Genomic DNA, 21,800 nt, shown 5'->3' with positions numbered 1-21,800 from the left:
CGATATCGCAAGGTAATAACATTACACAAAAGTTCGATCGTAATTGCAAGAAGCTTGTTAATACGCCACTGGGTATAGGATTGTACATACGTCGAAGGGTACAGGTCAATAAAAAGTCAACAATAATTCCTCTTTTGTAAACATACATGGATACGTAATAAGCTTCTTTTCAGAAGAGAGGATTTGAGTCAACTTTTTCTCCTCGTATATTGTGTGCATTGAATAAAAAAATACATTGTAAAAAAAGAAATTTTATCACATAAGAACCGACTCCAATCCTCTTGAAAAAGAGTCTTTCGATATCTATCGAAACATTCGCCCGCAGCCCTCCTTTTGTGCAATCCTTATTAGTTCCAAGCTAGTGCACCGTTGTAAATCGCGCATAATTCAAAATACGAATCTTTTGTGATTTTGCGTTCTCTCATTTCGATCGATTACTAGGATTCATTATATCTTTGTAAATGTAGTAACCTTTGTAGACAAGGGTCTCTCTCTCTTTCCCTTTCTACGATTATCTAACATCTGAGAGTTCTCATTATTACGATTATTGCTCTTTCATCGTACAAAGAGTGACAACCTGGCACGATTCACGGATCAAAGACTTAAAGGGCGAAGGGAATGTAGATAATCCTCCGTCGCGTATATTATTCAAAGGGAGAGAAGTGTCGATTACAAGCACCTCTCTTGCTTGTACAAGGCAACACACACGGATGTGTCGGCGTGTCGCAGGTGTGCGCGGTGTGTAGAGCTGTGAGATATCGAATTATGACATTGGAAAATTAGGTCGGGTTGCCCTCCCGCGTGAAGTAGCGATTCGTCACGGTAGTCACGGTCTAACGTATCGTCCCACGAGTCTCGTGTAAGATCGGATAGCGGATATTCAACGAGACGTTCCGCCATTAACTACCGTGACCGTCACTCTCCTGCGGGAGTACCCTGTCTGGGATTATCGTAATATCACGCGACCCCTCGCGAAGGGAACGGATTTGTGTGTGTCACGGACGGAATCTCAAAACGGACTGTCAAAACATCTCTCGGCGCTCTCAACCCCCGCGGCATTTTCCGAACATCTCTTTACCTTCGAGGGAATTCGCACAACTTTCATGCGCGCTCGACGCGGAACCCGAGAATGGAATCTTCAAACTTCGTGCTTCGAATTTATCGGAAATCCCGAAGACGCTTGATACAAATTGGTAAGAAAGTACTGCATATATTCTTCTTTTTCTCTCTTCTCTCCCAGGCATGGACGTTAAGTTTCTATTGATTCTTGGTATAACTACACTAAACTCGCGCGCTGCGCCGAGACTTGTACCTTGCATTGGGTAAATTGTGTTGAAAAGTGATTTTGTCTGTTTTCGTTAACGAGAGAAGTAGTAGACCATCGACTCGCGATGGGAAACGAACGTCGGCGTTTGTCTCGTATAACGAGAGAAATACATGTCGCGATGCTCGCGAGGCAGAGACAGGGGTCCGCTAGTAGGGAGACAATATAATGGTCAAGGGGTCAAGTTGTACCTGATTAAGTAGACAATGTGCGACGGTAGGCATTTGAAACCGTGTATATAGATGACATGCGATCTTGTCCAAAATTTTAAAAGCCTTTCACAGCTGTCTTGGCACAGGACGATGCAAAAATTAATCGTAGGACGAGTCTTTCGTAACTAAACGATCGGTTCATCTTTGTCACAAAATAATCATGCGAATGCTCGTTAAAAACACTGCGAGTACACGCTTTTGCAGTCGCACGTCAAGAAAGGGAGAATTTACGCTGACTCGTGCGGCAATTTTCGACGTGTCTGATCCCGAAAAATCATAATCCAATTTAAAGAAGGGCTATCCGGTGTTTATCAGTTTTATACGAGCATTCGTCAGCGAAAGAGGATTTCGCAGGAACAAGTTATCCCCACTAAGTCTCTATAAAAATCTAAACACGCGCGCGGCACAATGGCTCCTTAAAAGCGATCCCATCGCGATTTTACGTCTTCTCATCTTCCACAAAGGATATCGCAGCCTCCCTGAATGTATCGGGCTAAGAGGAGCCGACATTTTATTGGCGTTCCCGCAGATTGGACCTACGACAGGTATACAGAAATCCTTTTGTGTCGGAGATATACTACCTACGGTCTCTTGTTTGGGATTTATATTCTACCGTCTACCGGCGTGCTTCCGCGTTGGCACGTATGTGCGACTCTCTTCACATCTCCGCTATGTATTGCATTAACTTGGACAAATGTCATGTCTTGTGTATGTGTGTTCGTGCGTACATATATATATTATATATATATATATATATATATATACATATATATATGTATGTATGCGTCGTATGTAAAACTTGTACTGTATGTATGTAACTATGTACTACACGCGACGCAGTCATGTCGCACAAAGCAAGAGCTATTCCACTAACGACGATGAAGTAGTATCGCGTATGATTAAGTCGCCCAAAAATAGAATTTCTTGTTTATGCAACTTCTGGACACGCAAGAAAGAACGCTGATGACAAGTATGCTCATTTCATGCAAGTCGCATAATACTCACAAACATTGTACAAAACCAGACTGTCGCGATAAAAATAAAATACGTGGATAAAAATATCCATATGTAAAAATAGAAAAATGTAATTTCCTTTATGGAGGAAAAAACAATGATTATGTGACAGTAAAATATAAAATTTTATATAAATATAATATATATATATATATGTGTATATGTGTGTGTAACAATGAGTTTACTAACACAGATGACCGATTTTAATTGGAGTTAATCCTTACTTACTTCCGGGAACACGCTCGAATAATCCCTTTTAATGATAAGATTATCGGGTATAATTGGAACCTTCTATAGTCGGATTCTACTTCGCTATTGAGCTATCAAAGTTCTTCTCCTTAGCCGAATTTATTTATTAGAAAAACGTTGTAATATCGCTGACCAAGACGCTGTAATTTCACGTAAGCATTGATAATACCTAACGTAGACAAGCTTGAGTCGCGAAATGGTGCTTGATTTGTCTAAAGACGGATTAGTCTGCTTCGCGACTGTATAATGGCGATAAGTAAAGTCGCTGATAATTACCTGAGACATTAAATCCTTCTCTGGACTATATATATATCCTTTTTCGTATTTATACTTCTCTCTTTTGCTACAAATAATGTTTCCATCACCTCGATGCAACTATAATATGATCTTCCGACGAAAATTTTAGCGAAGAGCGTTTTATATGTTAAGAATCAAGAAATTGTTTATCGCAAACGATCGAATCAGCTTGTTGAAGTTTACGGAAACTCGTGGAAAGCCCGGAAACGATTGAGAGCGGTTGAGTGGTAGAAATAGCTAACCGTCAGTTAGATAATTAACGCACTCGGCGGCACTTCCAATTAGCACGGATAGGCAATTAGCATATAAGCGTGAGGATCGATGGCAGTTTGTACGCACGGCGGACGGTGGACGAGTGAGCGAGGAAGCGTGAAATCACGATGTGCAATATGCAAAAACGAAGGACGGGAAGATCTATGCCCATTAATAATCATTTAGCGGATCCGAGAGCTCCGGATAATATATTAAATCCATTTTGTTAGGTTATTTATGGATAACGAGCATCGAACGCCTTTAATTTATCTCTTATCGCTTAAACAGCGGGATTTCGCGATATATGTTTCTTTTATCTCTCTCGCAGCGTTTGCCGAAAATTAAATTATTTTTTTCAAATTTACGTCACTCGCGCTACTCGATACGTTGAACTCGTCGAAATTTATAGTCGTATCAGATTCGCGGATATATAGTTGTTTATCGTAATTTTGCTAGCGCGCAATAATTAACGATTTTACAGTAATTGGAAAAGAGGATTGTTTGCGCTGCCAGCCGAGCCTGAATGAATACGAGTATTAACTTCCGCGCTGCTATGAAGCGAACCGATTCAATTTTCGAAGAGCACATCCAGTTCCGGAGCTTCGGACAACTTGGTTCGCCGGAGAAAACAGAACACAGATACAACGGGAGGATGATCCTACTCAAATGTAAAAGTTTATCGTAAACTCGAAATCCCGAAGAGACATTTGATACGCTACATCCCGTAGCGAGTTCCGTTCACTTTAGATGGAAAAATATATAAACGATACGCGGGGCACTACATCTTTTTCTCTTCTAAATACATATGTAGCAGATATTTCGCGCACATGGCATTTGTTTTTCGAAAAAGTCGCAAATAAAGATAACCGAGATCAACGAAAGTTCACGAGGAATATATACGCTTACGTCCATGTCGTAAGATTCGTCGGAAACGAAAATATCTCGGATATTTATGAAATTTTTATACGACAAAATTACAAATTGTAATATTTATTGTCAGAGAGGAGAAGAAAGAATTTCGAGAGAAAAAATGCGAGTGCAGTATTTCGAATTATGACAAACAATTCTTTTCTCTTCTTATGGTAATCGCAAAATTTCATTAAACCAAATTATTAAAACAAGCAAAGATGCTGGAGCGCGAGATAAAAGACGACGGTGGAGAGAAAGGAAGGAAAAAGAATACGGCAAGGAAAACTCGAGGCAGAGAGAGCCTCGAGAAAAAACCGGCAGCATTCTATCCTCGACGATATTGCCCTGTTGTGCATTTTTCTCTCACCTCTCGTTTCTTTTTCATCTCATGATATCTAACGTATCATCCCGCTGACGCGGATTAACGAGGATTCCTGACCATCAAGCATCGAATGCCACTATGTCGTACTAGCAAACTAATCATTGTCTCGCGTTAAATTACCTTAATCGATCAAGCAACTATAGTTTGCATGTTTTGCATGTACAATATATAAATATAATTACGAATCAAATAAATCAATCGCACGTAAGCGCGGGCTTACATGTGTCGGGGTTTGAAGGAAATATCTCGAGCAATTATTTATCGATTAGCAAATAGAATCTAGTTGCTTAATTTCTGCCGACAGCGGAAACATGTCTATGATAGATACGATAAAGATATTGTATAGTCAAGCGTGCTATTAAATATGCAAAGCAGTTTCTGACGAAAACTAGCTATTATGTTGGTAGAAAGCAATTATTACGCTTACTTAGGCTTCGACTGAATGTTGTGAAAGTGTACAATAATAAAAAAAATATATCAGAAAAAAGATAGATGAACAGATAGAGATTACACGTTTAAAAGTAGATAAATGTAGCTCTCGAGAGGGTAATAACTAAATATAAACGATATATAATTCATTCTAAATGTTTATCTTAAAGAAAAAATCTAGAGATACTAGAAAATATAAAACCAATTACACAAATTGTCGATTTATGCAAAGTGATTTGCATTTACACATTTTTTTCCCACATAATAAATAGGCGGAGAATTTAATAATTGAATTAAAGAATTTTTTAAAGATGTAATATCTAGTCATAGATATTCTAAAGTAATCTGACATAATTCTAGGATTCTCTAATTGAGGATATCTATTGGAATATCCATGACTTGAATCTCATTTATTTCCTAGATATCCGATAATCACGATGACAGACGTGCATGTGAAATGTCGAGTAAGATCTGGATTCATTATTAAATCATCATCATGCTAACCAAATTCGATTTATGCGGTATCAGGTATCAGCGGTGTCGGTATTACGATTGCCATTTCCATCACGCACATACATTATGATTTTTTACGGCTATAAAATGTTCTCTGTCACCTTCCGTCATTGATCATTTGCGAATAACTGTTCCTTGAAAATTAATCCCTAAGCTACCGTACTCATCGATATTTTCACGATGACAGATGTGTGAAATGTCGTGTAAGATATTCATTATTAAATCGTCATTGCGATAAATTCAATTTATGCGGTATCAGCGATGTTCGGTATATGATTGCCATTTCCATCACACACATTGTGATTTTTTTACGAAAAGATGTAAAAAGTTCTCTATCCTCCGCCATTGATCATTCGCGAATAGGGTTTCTTTTTCCCAAAAATTGATTCCTATAAGATACCGGGGAAGCTCCGGTATTTATCGAGCATCGAGCTAGTAAAATGGATATTCGAAGTGACGCGAATATCCGAAACGTACACGGGAGAAGTTTATTTCGCGTATCGCGTCTCGATGTCGATACGATACGATACGTCGAGGGAATTCGATTTTACACGGCGCCGGACGTGGAGGAAGGCAGTTTTCGGGCCGAGACCATCGCCATTGCGCAGTCGAAGTTTCGTGTCTCGCTGAAAGCATGTAACTGTTATCCAAGCCCGAGGGATTACCGGTAATCTGCGGTAAGCTAAGGTATACGTGCGACGCGCGCGAGTATACCGGCAACCTGTTTCGGATATTGTTACGACGAGTAGCCGTTTCTCGTCGAGTAGTCGTTCGAATTCTCGGCTCTTTCTCTCCCTCGTCGGAGAGATCCCCTTTGCCTCTTCCTATTCCTCACGCGCTACTACAGCTCGTTTGTGGACTCGTTAGCGCCAACCGTACCTCGGCGCGAGGGGTGGTCGGGTGCGAATTAACCAGTTAGAAAGTTACGCGGAATCAGTGCCGCGGAAAGATAGAAACCGACGAGAGTTCGTCGTTAGGTTCATCGGGCACGGAGAACCGACAAGACGAGATTTTTAGATCGCTCGTTTCTCGAACGATCGAGGAGGACTTTGATTTCGGCTGATGAGAGCTCGCGATGTCACGGACGTCCGCGATATCACTCTTTGGACGAAAATTCGAGAAAAATTCATCCGCCCAAACCACATAATCTCGAGAATTAGATATTAAAATCTAAATTAATTAAAATCATCTTCTGTTTCTGTACTAAGGGTGCGACCAAATTTTTCCCCCTTTTTTCACCACCTCCAATTGAGCTTAATGACAGTTTAAATGAGAGTTTATAACTAATAGATTAACCCTAAAAAATATTATGTTGAGGCGAGTGAAAAGAAATTCCAAAAAGAATAAGCGATCCAAAAAATTCATTAGCATATACATATATAATATATGTATTATCGAACAGTTGTTGATATATTTTGAACTGAAGAGATCGAAGCAGAAAATATGGTACATTTAAATTTGCTAAACCCAGACTTGACCCAACTAAAAGTATCATGTCACGGGCTGTATTCTATTGCTATTTCTATTTCTATTCTGTCAAACAACTCGGACAGTCTTTAAAAAGATTTTATATCTAAATGCTGGGATATATTAAGACTACTGTCGCAATCAAGATATCTTTATATAAATGATTTATATAAATGCTTTAAATAAATGATTTATATAAATGAGAAGCGGCGTTCGCAATCTAGTTTTGTAACAAGATTTAACTGGGACGAATAAGCCGAAGGAAAGCGAAAGACAGGCATTAAATCCGTTCGCACATTAGAGGGCCAAGTTAACGACGCTGCGTTACAATTCGCCATAAACCTTCCTTTTCTCTCTCCGCCGTAAAACTCGCTCGGTGATAATTACTGACTTTACCGGAACCTCGATAGTGATCGTGCCGTGGCGATTACGTTTGATCAAACTTTCACAAAATCTCGGCACGCGTTTTTCGCGTGCGAGCGCGATTTTGTCTTCTTCTTCTTTCTCTTGACGAAGAAGCGCGCGTATAAAAATTCCTGTACGAGCTTCCCTGTAATATACGAGACGGATAAAAGAAAAGCGTCGTAAAACGAATAAAGTGCGCGCGCGATACATACGTGCGAGTCATATTTACGAGAGATAGACCGTAACTCTGCAGAGCTATGAATTGCAGATAAATGAAAAAAGGATGAAAACTAGCGAGTGCGCCGCGACGTTTTACGATGGCGATAATTTTTATTCTTTTACCGAGCGTAAGATCTCCCAATCAACGCTGTGGATCCAATTGCATTACGCGAATTCCATTTCATAAGCATTAATTGACTGGACGTTATTCGAGTCACCGCGATCTAAGCGATGCTAACGATATCGATAACGACAAGTTGGCTAACGAGATAAATTTGATATTAAAAGAAATAAAAATGCAAGAAAAAATCGAGAACACGTTCTTAAGCTAAGGCACTCGATTTCCAAGGCACTCGAGGCGTAATAAATTTCGCGCGATGTTGGCGCAATGCGTGAAAAATTTGTCACGGCGGGCGCCACATTATTTTTTTTTTTTTTTTAAGTTTTTTTATCGCGGCGACGGCAGCGGAAACGTATCGAAATTCCGCGTCACCAGTCACGAGTTAAGCTCATAGTATTGACATATTGAAGTGGATCCACTCGTTATCCCGCGCTGCAGTTTTGCGGAATGAGACCCGCGGGAGCGATAACCTGAATTTTCGCCGTCATATATGAAAGGCCCGTGAGAAATACATAGTTTCGGAGAATGCGCGTACGTACAACTATTGTTGTGCCGAGCTTGCTGCGGATTACAGTAATATATGAAATATATCGTTTCTTGACAGAATCGCGCGAATTATATATACGACGTATGAAATATTCGCGACATTACGTCCTATTCGTCGCGCTAAAACAAGTCTTGTATCACTTGCCGTACGTTGCGAAGCTTTTTTTCGGACGTGCGATATGCAATTATCATGAAACGTAACAAGCCGGTGTCATTTTTTCGCATATTCTGTGGCCGTAACGCAGTAAATTCGCGTGGAAATAGATTCGTCATGCAGTGAAACGAGAGTCTTAGGGTATAAGCACACAAACTTGCATAGGCGCATAAGCGTATGCATAAGAAATTCGATTGGTTTATTTTCTTATGCATACGTTTATGGACTAATCAATTTTCTTATGTATATGTTTATGCACTTTGCAAGTTTGTGTGTTTATACCCTTAAAACAAAAAATTCTATCTTCCTTTCTCAGTAATATTGTTATCACTCAAAATCAAACAAAAAATAATAGATATCTTAATGACAGATAAATGTACTTATTAGAATAAGTGCATTTTAAATAAGAGAGCCTCAGCGAAAAAAAATATATACTATGCTAACTCTAGTCACGATTGCATCGAACGAATGGGCACTAAGATCGCGTGCGAATAATCATTCGATATTCCTGTTGGTATATAAAAGGAAGAAGAAAGAGAGAGAATGATGGAGGAGAGAGGGATGATACTGCAATAATTTCTCGCATTTAGCCACATTCTTCGTTTAATGATTCTCTCTTCAAACAAGTAATAAAAATGCTTGATATTTTTTTATCACACGAATACATTTCATATTCAAACATTGAAATCACAATGGAAGAAAAAAAAAACGTTCGACAGGAAAAACATACACCCATCCGCCGTGTTCGTTAATAATCCTTTCACAAATTTTTCACTGACGGAATGAGGTTATCCGGCGAAGTCGCATAATAATTATCATTTCGGTCCTTTCGGGTTTCAGCGCGCACGTAATATTATTTTAGCATACAGTCGCTCGTCTAAGAATAACAGGTGCATTGCCAATTCCAATTAATCTTCCCAGGATTAGACTCGAGATAATCTTGAATATTCGCGTGTCGGGTATGAAACATACACGTTACGTCGCTTGATCGTCTCCGCCTTGCTTTAGATGCGCGATAATGCTGCTTTTACCTTACCTTCGGTCATTATTTCGATAAGGTTGTTACGCAAGGATAATATAGGGGACAAAGGGACGTCGAGGAGAGAGAAAGAGAGAGAGAGAGAGAGAGACCATACTATTTTTTTAACGACAGTCCGAAAGTAATATCGCATGTGTCGTTATGTTAATAATAATCATCGTTTTTCTACGATTCCCGTAATTACATCGTAATCGCCGCGCTAAAATGGCCCTCGAACGCGAGACAGCTTGTCGTGTTCGCTTTACGAGGTTCTGTTATTTTTGAATTCTAGAGCAAGCCGAGCCGCGTTTCCATTAAGTCGTACGCCGACGCGGAAGGTGTATACGGCGGATGAAATCGCGTGCAAATTATCGTCTTGGTCGGCGGCGTGCACATAAGGGGTCCTTCTCACCCTTTTCGCAATGCCACCTCGGATGGAGGATGACAAATGGCCGGCCATTAGGCCGATTTCGTGGTCATTTCGTCGTTGCCCTCGCTTTTCGGCTTTGCCGGTAAAAAAATGAATTACCACGATATGCTGTGATTTCGAAAGCTGTCGTTGGAAAGTGTTCAAACGACAGTGTCAAAGATGATGATGATTCGGATATGAGATTCAGAGAGAGAGAGAGAGAGAGTCTCCCTCTTAATATATACAGAATTCCTAATGAATTGAATAAATAATCTTTCTTCCGCCGTACATATTGCGCTGAATTATATAATTAAAGAACTCTCGGTCTCTGAAATAAAAAATAAGCGGTGGGAGATTTGGTTGTACCTCTGAAATTTTTTAAATCAAGAATAATGTGAAAAATTCCACATCGCGTATTTTGAGAAATTAAAAATTATTGTAAAAAAAAAATAACTTTATATTCACACTTTATGTTCTATAAATTGTTTCTATTAATATTTAGAATTTAAAAAAAAACTTGTTTATGCGAAAAGGGAGATGTTTTATTTTTAGCGCGGATATGTTTTGTAACACATTTTCCATATATTGTGGCCCGGTGAAAGCATTCCCGGTTATGCAATCTCTATTAAAATGTTAACTGACGTACGCGCGCTATGGTAAGCGCTCTAGTTTACATTTCCCGGTGCAGTCTGTTTATAAAAACATGACGCGTAAAGAGATCCCCTTTATAGTACAAAGTACATTTTTCGATGATGCACGCACATTAAAGTTGTTTTTTCCAGTTGTTGCGGTTCTAGTTATTTGCAGGAAGTGCCAAACCACGTCTCTCAAGCATCGCCGTACATATTTTTAAAAAAACAAAGTTTCCTCTATGAGGAAGCAACAAACAGAACATTATAAAAATAAACACATCTCTCATCATTGACATTTATACTGACCGCTTTTCTAACACGTTGGATTATAACATTAGCTTCATTAGGAGGAAACCGAATGCTATTATCTCGAGATACTGGAACGCAGCAAAATAAATGCGTTTAACTTTACGCTACGCGAATAAACGTGAAAGCATCGTTAATTAACGCGACGCGTTAGTTACGTGTGTAATGTGTGTACACGTCGGTTGTCTTTCGCCGCCAGCAACACCTGTTGAAAAGTAGAAGTCAGACAAACCTTATGAAAACGCGCGCGGCCTGACGTTTCGCCACGCTGTGAAATAATAATTAACGAAGTCGGAGCAATTCCGATCGTAATTAACCGCCTTTGAATCAACCGGGGATTGCATTAATTTACCAATTAGTTTGCCAATATATCTCCCGCAAAGAAATTCTCTTCGGCAACATATGTATGTGTGTTCAGCTTTGTTCAATCCAAGATTTTAAGATTTCTTCCAAGAAAACAGGGCTTAATTGACAGTTTGATGTTTTAATTTCGCAAGATCGCGATTTTATTAATGTCTCTCTCGCATTATGTGTAATTGCAATTTTTTTACAAAATTGCGTAAGATTACACGGATTTCCTTGGTCCCAGGGCTTAAGAGAGGGCCTAACTGTTTGTTATAGTTTCTTATCCTCTATTCATTAAATAAAATTTAATATGTATAATTATCCGAGATTATTATCCTTTTCTATATAATATTTTATGTAATTTTCTATAATATTTTATATGCAATAATATTTTTATTTCCCCGGTTAAAAAATAATTTTACGAGAACATTAAATATTATATTTATGTTAACATGATAACTCTTATTCAATTTCAAGCATCAACATATATATATATTGTCTTTAGTAGATATTCATCAATTATCATTGTAATAATTCCTATAATTATTGAGGACCTAATGATTGTCGATTGCGGGCAACATTAGTCCCTCTGGTCATCCAGTATGTCATCAGTTAGATATTCCCACATATTCCCATAATAAACTGTTACATTATTGTCTCGGTAAGCATGGGAGGGGGGGGCGGGGGCAATCAGAGTTGTAATTTGCAAAATGTCAAAAGGGATTTGTTGTAAAATGAAATCATAGTATTTTGAAAAGATGTTGCGCGCAAATTCTACCCTGCATCACATATTGGTCAGAATTAAATACGCGTGGGAAAATGCTCGTTGGCATTTACATTACATTTATGCGACAGAAACGGCGACGAATAAATGGCGCAATAGATTGGAAATTTTCTCAAGAGAGAGTTTCGCAAAAGTGCGAAACCAGCATCACATTATTTTTGTTCCTCGCGGTTGCACGAACTTTGCTATTGAAACTCCAATTTTTTTTCTCTCCTCGTATCCCCGCTGTGGAACATGCTTTTTTATTGCACGGCTATAAATTTAAGAGGGGCTTAGCGCCGTGGTTTAATTAAACTATTTTAGCCGTCATTCCCTTCCCTAAGTCTTCCGCTGTGCTTGAATCGATCGAATATCTCGGTTCTACAATTTTCTTTATCATTTATCCGGCTTACAGAGTGTTAAATTAATTTTTAAAGCGCATATTATCTACAAAGCGTCATGTATAATTATAGCTTACACGAAGCTCAGAGATGGCAATAAAACTTTTTAATAATCAATCGACCAAACTTCCTGTTGCTATTCTAAATGTGCCAAGTGATCGATAATGTGGAAAAATATATGATTATATTTTTAGTTTTATTATATCATCGTACACAAACAGCTAAACAACTACATAATATATACTATAACTTCCTGTTTTATAGGAGCTCTTTGACGTTTACGAGTTTATTACGTTGTTTATATACGCTTGAGTAATTTGCGAAGATTTTTTAGTAATGATAGATAATCTTAGTAATTATATTGACATAATTGAAGTATTTTCAAGAAACGTTTCCTTATTAGAAAATAAAAGGGCTTATTAAAAAAGAATATGTTGAAAAATTATTCAAAATTTCAATAATATCAAAGATTGTCAGAGATTTTAGTAATCGTTTAAAATTGCTCTTGCAAAAAGTTTCCTCCCTTTATTTTTCTCCATCTTCAAAGCCGCGTATGTGTGTCGTCCGATGAATACAATTACGACCACGTACGTAATGGTGCAAGAGATTTTAATCACAGAACAGTATTCCTATCGCTAATGATATGCATCAACCTCGCGCGGTCGTCCAGTCGGATTAAAATTCCTACAATTATGATTTACATTGTAGATCCGACTGCCGAGATAAAATAACACGGCCGTACACGTTATTTTAATTTTTAAATACAGCTGTTACAGCATCGCGGGATGATGCATACACAGGCGCGATCGTATGACGTCTCAAGGACAGTTTCGGCAAGTGCGAAATGTCCGATTAATTATGAGACATCGGAGAACGTCGCTAATGATATTCAGAAGCACCTTTCCATTTATATCCTCCTCATCGACTAACGCCGTACTCGAGTTTCGACGAGGGGAAGAGAGAGAGAGAGAGAGAGAGAATTGAACGCGGTCGAGCGAAACTTCCTCGGATGAGGTCGACGGTAATAATCCGCTGTTTAAAGTTCCCAACAGCCTCGTGACGAGGAACCGTGGAGATTTGATTTAATTCGTCGCGTCACGACCTTCGACCCGCGAGCAACGCTGAGCCGCCATAGAACTTGGAACACTTTAATCCTTTCGAAACAGAGAAGTTTCATCCACTCGAAAAGATTCAAAGTATTAGTAATACCATTTTTTTTTACGAAAAACAAGCTTCCATTTTTCACTCTTATAGGTACATTAACTTTCGCAAATTTGATGCAATAGCAAAATGATATATCGCACCCAGTACTTGAACAAATTCTCTATATATCGATGCAGAAATAATATACCTCGCGTTTCGTCTCGGCCGTATCGAAAGGATTAAAGCTCCCAGCTGTAAATCAGGCATAACTAACAGACGTAAAGGGACGACATTACTCACTCGGCTTATCCAGATCGGATAGTTCGACCGGTGGCGAGTACGCCATAGCGGCTCCCAAGACCAGCATCAGCACCGTCGTCGTCGTCGTCGTCGTCGTCACGACACTCCACCACCGCCACCTCCACCACATTTTGTCTCCCTTTCACGCGCACTGCACACACCCTCGACCCCCTAAAGGTCGGCGTAGCACCCTGCTCTTCCTCCCCCTACAGTCGTTACGTAGTCTCGCGGTCGTGCACTAATTGCAACCCCCGACGCTGCTGCTGCCTCTCTCGTTGCTTCTGTCGTTGCTGTTGCTGCTGCCGTCGTCGCCGCCGCCGCTGCTGCTGCTGCATTGCGCCTCCTTCCACATCGTCCACCGTTCTTCGTCCTCCTCCTCCTCGTCGTCGTCGTCGTCGTCGTCGTCGTCGTTGTTGCTGCTGCCGTCGCCGTGAACCGATACGAGCCGTCGTCCCCTATCTGTCTTGTCGCTCACGTACCTGTCGTCATTTAACGAGACGACGACTATTTGTCTTTCGAGCCTCCCAGGAACAAGACACGGGACACTTCTAACGACGTATGTTATGACCATTCGGTGTGTCTCCCATCTTACACTACAATCTCTCCTTCTCTCCTTATCGCATGAGGATCTCTCCCGGTTGAAGCAACCTTCTGCTACGACTTGAGCGCGTCCAATTGATCCTTCCAGCAGATTTTTCCAGATCGGATACAATTCTTAAAATTGGAGGATGCGAGCAGTTGATACTTTGTTCGTTTGCCTTGTTTCTTATACTATAATCGATGCGTTCCTTTGGTAGGCAAATTTGACGCTGCCGTAGAATTTCACGGGCGGGTGTCGAACAAGCGGATGATTGTAGAATTTGCGGGATAAACGAATTCGTACCGGGACGAAGCTTCTTCTAACAGCTTCTCTCTGAGTGGCGATTGTAGTTTTATTGTCTGTGGAAGGGCGGATTGCAGCTCCACTCGGTAAGGATTTTATTTTTTATTTATGGACTCCGAACGTTTCTGTCTCGACGTCCTGTCGCGAATCCCACTAATGCGTTCGATCGCGCGGTAAACCTCCGCGGAATGGAATAAAATATCCGCTGGGTCGCGCACTGAACTTGCAAAGTGGATTCGACTTGTCTCGAAATTCCGGCTGTCGAAACTTCAGGACGATATATGTCCCGATGCAACTAGGTTGCGCGAGCCTGATAAATTTTCAAAATACTTGGAGGATTTACGCTTCGCTCGTTCCGGACGTGACCGTATATTTTTCTTTTCTGCAACATCCAATCAAGCAATACATGTTATATTGTTTAAAAATAAAAAGATTTAAGACGAAAAGAAACTTGGAGAACAAAAGTATTTTCAGTTTTTCTCCTAAATTATATAATACGCGGGTGTGATCGAGTGAAATAAAATTGTTCATTTGAAAAATAAATCTTTTTTCTGATAAATTACGAAGCTGTTCGTCTTGCTGACTATCGACGCGAAGCGAATGTCGGAAATTTCGAAACACCGCTTATGAATCGCAGAACAAATCGTCGTTTTGCCACACCACTGATTGTACTTTCCGCCACTATATTTCACCCTTACGTTCCGACACGTTGGTCTCGGCAGCAGCCAAATATCGAACGATCACCCGCGTGCGTACAAAATTGCCAAGTTAATCACGATATATCGATACCGACATAGTACGAATAGGTACGAATAGGTTCCGGTTAACAGACGGTCGGTTAATCAGACACACAACTACCAGATCTGTAGTATGTAGTTGAAACACAGCGCGGTCGATCGACGGCTCCGATTTTTCGCACCTTGCTCCTCTCTCTCTCTCTCTCTCTCTCTCTCTCTCTCTCTCCAGCCTTGTGACAATGCACCAAACGAGCACGTGCGCGAGATGATCTTAGGTGCGCCTGAAGATCGAAGATCTCAAAAGTAGCATCAAAAGAAAAAAAAAAAACGTGACACTGTCAAGCGTGCGAATTTACTCGCGTCCAACTAATTTCAGGCAATCGCGTTTAAATACCGGCGAAAAAAATGTACCGCAGATCGAACTTTCGGAGTCATCGATCACTCGCGAAGCACGATCGCGCGATCGATCGGTCGATCGGGCGATGATCACCGCGCGCTCTCGCTTCGATTTTGATTCATGAATCACTCGCGTCGCGTATCGAACGTGGAAACGCCGGCGACGAATCTCCCCCGCGACGAAACCACATCGAGCCCTGACCCGCGGCGGCTCGGTACTGAAGCCATTGAATATCACAAGGAACCCTCACGAGTCGTTTCGGCTTGCTCCGGTAGCGCTCGGTCGGCTTCGGGCACGCTCGCGCCGTGCGTCCCGTTCTGGACCCCGTTTCTGCTCCATCCTCCTCTGCTATCTCGTGCGCGTTTCGCTCCGAAAACTCCCATACACACACACACACATATATTCGTTCCTACCATCTCTACCGTCTATATCGCGGAGAACGCTATGATTTACCGGCGCGGCTAATGAGTCGCCATAATCGCCTCGCGGTCCAGGCGCGGATGCGTGAACGTAAGATTTTCGACCAGAACGAGAGGAGGAAAGTTAGCGGTGGGACGGAATGCCAGGGTCGTTACGCTCTTTCGATTCTAATGAGGATTGGAAGAAGAAATTCTTGTCGAAGAATCGAACTCTCTCTCGGAGTATAGATTTCATTTCAGAAAACAGATGGCTAGTTCCTAATCAAAACTGTCAGAAACTAACTTATTAAACAGCTGATCGCTTTTGCTATTCCTATTTATTGCGAAATTTCAGATTTTTCCAGCTGAATTCTAGATTGTAAAAATTTGTGTGCACCTATGAATACACTGCACATAACGATAAATATGTCCTCGTAGAATAAGAGCGCACGTCACGCGGAGTGTGTTCATGAAAACTCATAGTTCGTGCGTACCTAGTGCATGCACGAGATAACCGCCCTCGAAGCTTCATGACTCTCTCTACGAGAACTCGCTCCAATCACGATAAATTCCGGCTTTCGTGTTTCCATCGCTATCGGCAATCGCCTGCAAATCACTTCCTAATCCTCGAGTAGGTATCTACGAAGGTACCTTTCCTAAATCCGCTTTGAATATCTAAGCATGTTCTTGTATATGCAATATCCTATATATATGTCGTTATTTTTTTATTTTCCATCTTATTTTTTATTCGCTATCTTAACAGTCAACTTCGATATCAGTTATTTTTATTAATGTTGGATTCTAACATTGCGTAATATTAAGCAGAATAATTTAATTCCTGTTGTAAATCACATCGCAACATTTTTCAACAAAACTCTTATCGTGTGTCCAAAATATCTTCTATCATTTTCACGTTGCGAGATATAATTGTATAAAAACCATTGATATCTGACATGATTGATTGATAAGTGAGAAATGTCGCACTAATCCTTTAGCAATTTATTACTATATTATTAATCGACGAATCGAAACGTGATCAATGATCATACGAAATGATTTTATTCCATGCAAAAACATAGGGAATCGATGCACAATGATAAACATTAATAATATACGATATACATATATGTATACAGCGTATTAATAATATATAATACATTTAATAACGTTTATATATAATAACATTTATATATTTATGCATTTTAATTAAAACAATCCGAAGCCAACCATAATTGACGAATGTCACTATTTGCCCAATGTTCCGGATCCTTGATAAAGTTATATATTTTAATTGATGCAACATTTATCTAACATGTAACGCAAATAAATATTACATTAACCGCGTTACCGGTGAAACGTAAACCTGCATTATGCGTTTCTATCACGGTATATTTAGACAATCACAAAAGCGGAAATATTATTTAGAGGCCACGATTGGTCCCCAATCAATCTCATAAAGCGTAGTGAAACGGAATTCGATGCTCGGGTCATTGATCGGAGATGCCCCGGCGAATTAATATCAAGCTAAAAATATTTCGAGAGAGAAACTATAAACTAAGAATAAAATTAGTGTGGACATTCTAGACAAAATGCATTATATACGAGGGTAAATCAAAAAGTAAAGGGACAAATAAAGAAAAACACATTTATTTTAATCTATGTGGAAAATTTACATATCATTTTTCGACATAATCCCCACCAACATTGATACATTTGATCCACTACTTAATAAGCTTCTGTATTTCATCCTGGAAGAAAGATTTGGGTTGGATGCGTAGTCAGTTATGCACCACTGCAATGACCTTCTCATCCAAAGAACATTTTTTTTCTCGTAGTATATTTTTTCTTTTTTTTTTCTTTTTTCTTTTCATCTTTTCGGTTTATTAAAAGAAGCACTACGAGGGAAAAATTTTTCTTCGGATGAGAAGGTCATTGCAGTGGTGCATAACTGGCTACGCATCCAAACCAAATCTTTCTTCCAGGATGAAATACAGAAGCTTATTAAGTAGTGGATCAAATGTATCGATGTTGGTGGGAATTATGTCGAAAAATGATATGTAAATTTTCCACATAGGTTAAAATAAATGTGTTTTTCTTTATTTGTCCCTTTACTTTTTGACTTACCCTCGTACATTCGTTCTTTATTTTGAAAGATGAATATAGAATTGTTGCGTTTTCGAGCCTTTCGAAAAATCAGACAAAACATATATTTTGTTTACTCCCTTTATTCCGCGTCGCACAAATATCGTAAATTTATAATGTATTTTTTATAATATTAACACAATGCGTAATTTATTTCGTTTTTACCTTCTTTATTCCCCGTCGCGCAAATATCGTTAATTTGTAATGCAATATTTTTGTAATATTAACACAGTGCGTGTATTATATACGGTGTGTTAGCCGAGTTGTAAAGCCGTTCACTTACGTATCGAGTTAAAGGTAATCGTTCAAAGAGAGGTCCTCATCTACTAACATGCACACACGAGGGCTCGATGCGCGCACTTCGTTTCATCCCGAATCGCCGATATTTTACATCGAGCACAGAGCCTGCTTTCATGGATGCCCGGCGAATTGGAACTCGACACCGCGTCATGCATCATGGTACATGGTCGGGACACCCAGGCTGTTAACTCAAAGCGTAAGCTGGATACGATGTTATAGGCTTTCCTATGTACTCTTCGACTTGTCGAATAAACCATGAAGCCTGTCAGTCACATCGCCCTCCTACTCGTCTTCCCGACCACCAACGCTCGCTCTCGCATCTCTCAATAGGATCGCGTAATCCGAAAATCGGGTTTTATCGTCGTTTGATAGGTGCTACAAAGGCAATCGATTATACCGCGGAATTTCAGGGAACGACCAACTCCAATTTGGAATATCTTAATTGCGCGCCCTACCTTGCTGCGTTGATAACTCGCTTTAATTTCGGCTTTAATGGGACGGCGGCGGAAGCCGAATCTATATACAACCGAGAAAAAGTATATCTCTCTTCTCAACACATCTCTTTTAAGTCGTTTATTTTTCTACAGAGTCTTTTCATTTATGTCAAATTTATAGACGATACGTTTGCTTGTCGCTGCCTCGTTCTTCTTTGATGTGCACATTTTTTCTGTTGTATAATTATTTCTAATTTTATTTATACGCATATTCTCTGTTGCATTTATTAATATTTTGCAATTATTCGCGCGTTAAAAAGAAATATTAAATATAAAATCAGGTATGAAAAGGGCTAATAATAGCCAAATATCAGGCGCAACAAATTTCTTTTTAAATTCTTCTCTAATTATTTTGAATGTTGGTCCTTTCTTTTATTACAAAATATTAATAAGTGCAGCAGAATATGTATATAAATAAAATAAAGAGTAAACAACAGAGAAAAATAAGATTGCATATCAAAAGAGAATGAGGTATCAACTATCAAACGTATCGTTTATAAACTGATTTTATATTTATATATCAGAGCTTTTTTAATTTATTATTATAGAACAAAAATATTATAAACTACGAAGAAAATTGTGACAAGAGAATTTCGCGCTTTATTCCTTGATCTTCGCGATTGTAGAGATTTTTAGAGAGAGTGGATTGCTCTATATACTTTATATACGATGAAATACCCATCCGAGTACGCATCAAGGTGTACATGCATTTTAGGTAGGAGCGCCGCATGGTTTAGCCATGCGCTCTTATCATACCGTTTAACAAATAATCTCGACATTCGCGCGGCATCGCGCGCCTCCCACCGACTATTGTGCTCGCAAATCACTCGCCCGCTAAGACATCCGCGTGAATAATGGTCCCGCGTCTCTTATTACTGCGATTTTCGCAGAGTCACAATAATATCGCCCCTTTCCATCCGTGGGTGTGGTGAAAGAACCCAGATTCCTAAAATCTTATCCCGTAGCTCATGCTGAAGAGGCGAGGCGCTCCCGTGTTCGATCATAAGCGCCATCATTAATCACCGTACTAATGGCTCTCGCTATTCCCACTATTGTCGCCATTATCGGCAAAATCGATCGAGGAAATGGAAAATCGCCCCCGTTCGTTTGTTTCGCCCGAAAGAAAAGAGCGGGATGGTCAAGTAGAGGGTGAGAAACACCACCTCTCGATGGTCCCGTAACGGTTAATGGTGGTGCAAGACGCTCGGAATGTAAGCGGAGCAGAGGATGAGCGGGAAAGGAACGGGCTCTGGAATTTATGCCGGTGTTTACGCGAAGTGGATGGCGGTTCTACGAGGGTGGAGAATAGTTATTACGATCGCCGTCTTTCGTCGGAGAGGAAAATTTTCCGTCCCTCCTTCCTGGAGATCCGCTTCCTCGGCCACATCGCATCGGTCCGTCTTGTATCTCGCGGCACTATACATATATGCGATTTCTTCTCATCCTATGGAACGATCGATGGGGAAAGAAATAGACGAGAGAAACGGCGAATCGGCGCGGATATCCGGAATTACAGACAAAGTTTTTCTTAACTTCCAGGGGACCAGGTATGTCGAGGTATAACCGGAACGTTCTTGAATATCCATTACCCCGTGCAATTTCTAGAACCCCCTCGGCCGCAATCAGAAGAGGAAAATGACTGCCCTAATGCAATTTTACGAGATTCCCGCCTTTTGCGTTCGGAAGTTTTCTGATTTAGCGCTGAATGTTCTCGGACGCTGTATTCCTTTGGCTTTTAGTTATGAGCTGTTTTAAAATGAATTATCAGTATGAACCGCTAGCGGAACGGACGTTATTGAACTGGGCCGTGGTAAAAGTTATGAATTACTCCTAGAGAAGTAGCGAACTCTCTGGCGAACTTTCGCGAGAAGCCGAAATCAAGTTTAACATCAACCTACGCCACGTTTCCCTGGGATATCACTTCCGACGGCTAGCCGCCATATGCCAGTGTGAGTTTCCGTTTTCGCCGAAAAAGCCTCATACATCAAAATTTATTGCCGCTTTATGACTTATATCGCCGTAACTTTCGAAAACTACCGGCTGTAACTTCAGACCAATCACATATATAATTATTCACACAAAATTTAATATTAAAAAAAAAAAAGCTGCTTTCTAATTCATCACGCAACAGAATTTTCATTTGCGATATCGAGAAGATGAAAAATTCAACGAGCGTCGTCTTTACCGGTTCTCGCATGCCGAGATTATTATCGATTGACCTGAAATATTTGAGCGTCCACCTCTTTTGTTTGAGTAACCTACGGCGAAAAGGGGCCTGCCGAAAAGGTGCGAAAGACAGGCGAGATGCCGCGATCGCCTCACGAAAGAAAAAAGAAAAAAAAAACGTGTCGGGGCAGCGATAATGGACGACAAGGCGTGCTACGAATATCACGTCTTTCGCACGAAGCGAAATAATCTGCACCTGAGCCGCTGTACATGGGAACCCCATGGACAAACTACGCATTATGCAGATGACGCGCGTTGTCCGATGAACGAAAATCACGCAGTCTTCACACCTTTTGTCCCGCCTCCGCCACAGCCCTCGCATTTTTACGAAGAAAAGGCAGAACTGCCAAGTATACTTCATATGCGTCACGCATCCTATCTGGCTGCTTGACGGGTAATCTGCTTTTTTCTTC

General features: G+C 40.2%; 1 protein-coding gene across 2 annotated transcripts in view; it reads right to left on the bottom strand.

The window, feature by feature from the left end:
- LOC145937178 (neural cell adhesion molecule 1) overlaps positions 1-21,800 on the bottom strand; it is a 257,834-nt gene that overhangs the window by 81,999 nt on the left and 154,035 nt on the right. The window contains exon 9 of one of the 2 annotated variants that reach the window (XM_083040092.1): positions 13,811-15,075. The exons of the other annotated variant lie outside the window; for it this stretch is intronic. Coding sequence (XP_082896218.1) covers positions 13,811-13,940 — 130 coding nt within the window. The 5' untranslated portion in view covers positions 13,941-15,075. The remainder of the gene's footprint in view (positions 1-13,810; positions 15,076-21,800) is intronic. 2 annotated transcript variants of the gene reach the window in all.

This window comes from Prenolepis imparis, unplaced genomic scaffold, assembly GCF_030444845.1.
Source record: "Prenolepis imparis isolate NDT839.2.m4 unplaced genomic scaffold, iyPreImpa1.0 SCAF_6, whole genome shotgun sequence".
Lineage (NCBI taxonomy): Eukaryota > Metazoa > Arthropoda > Insecta > Hymenoptera > Formicidae > Prenolepis > Prenolepis imparis.
This window is presented reverse-complemented; position numbering and strand designations above follow the sequence as displayed.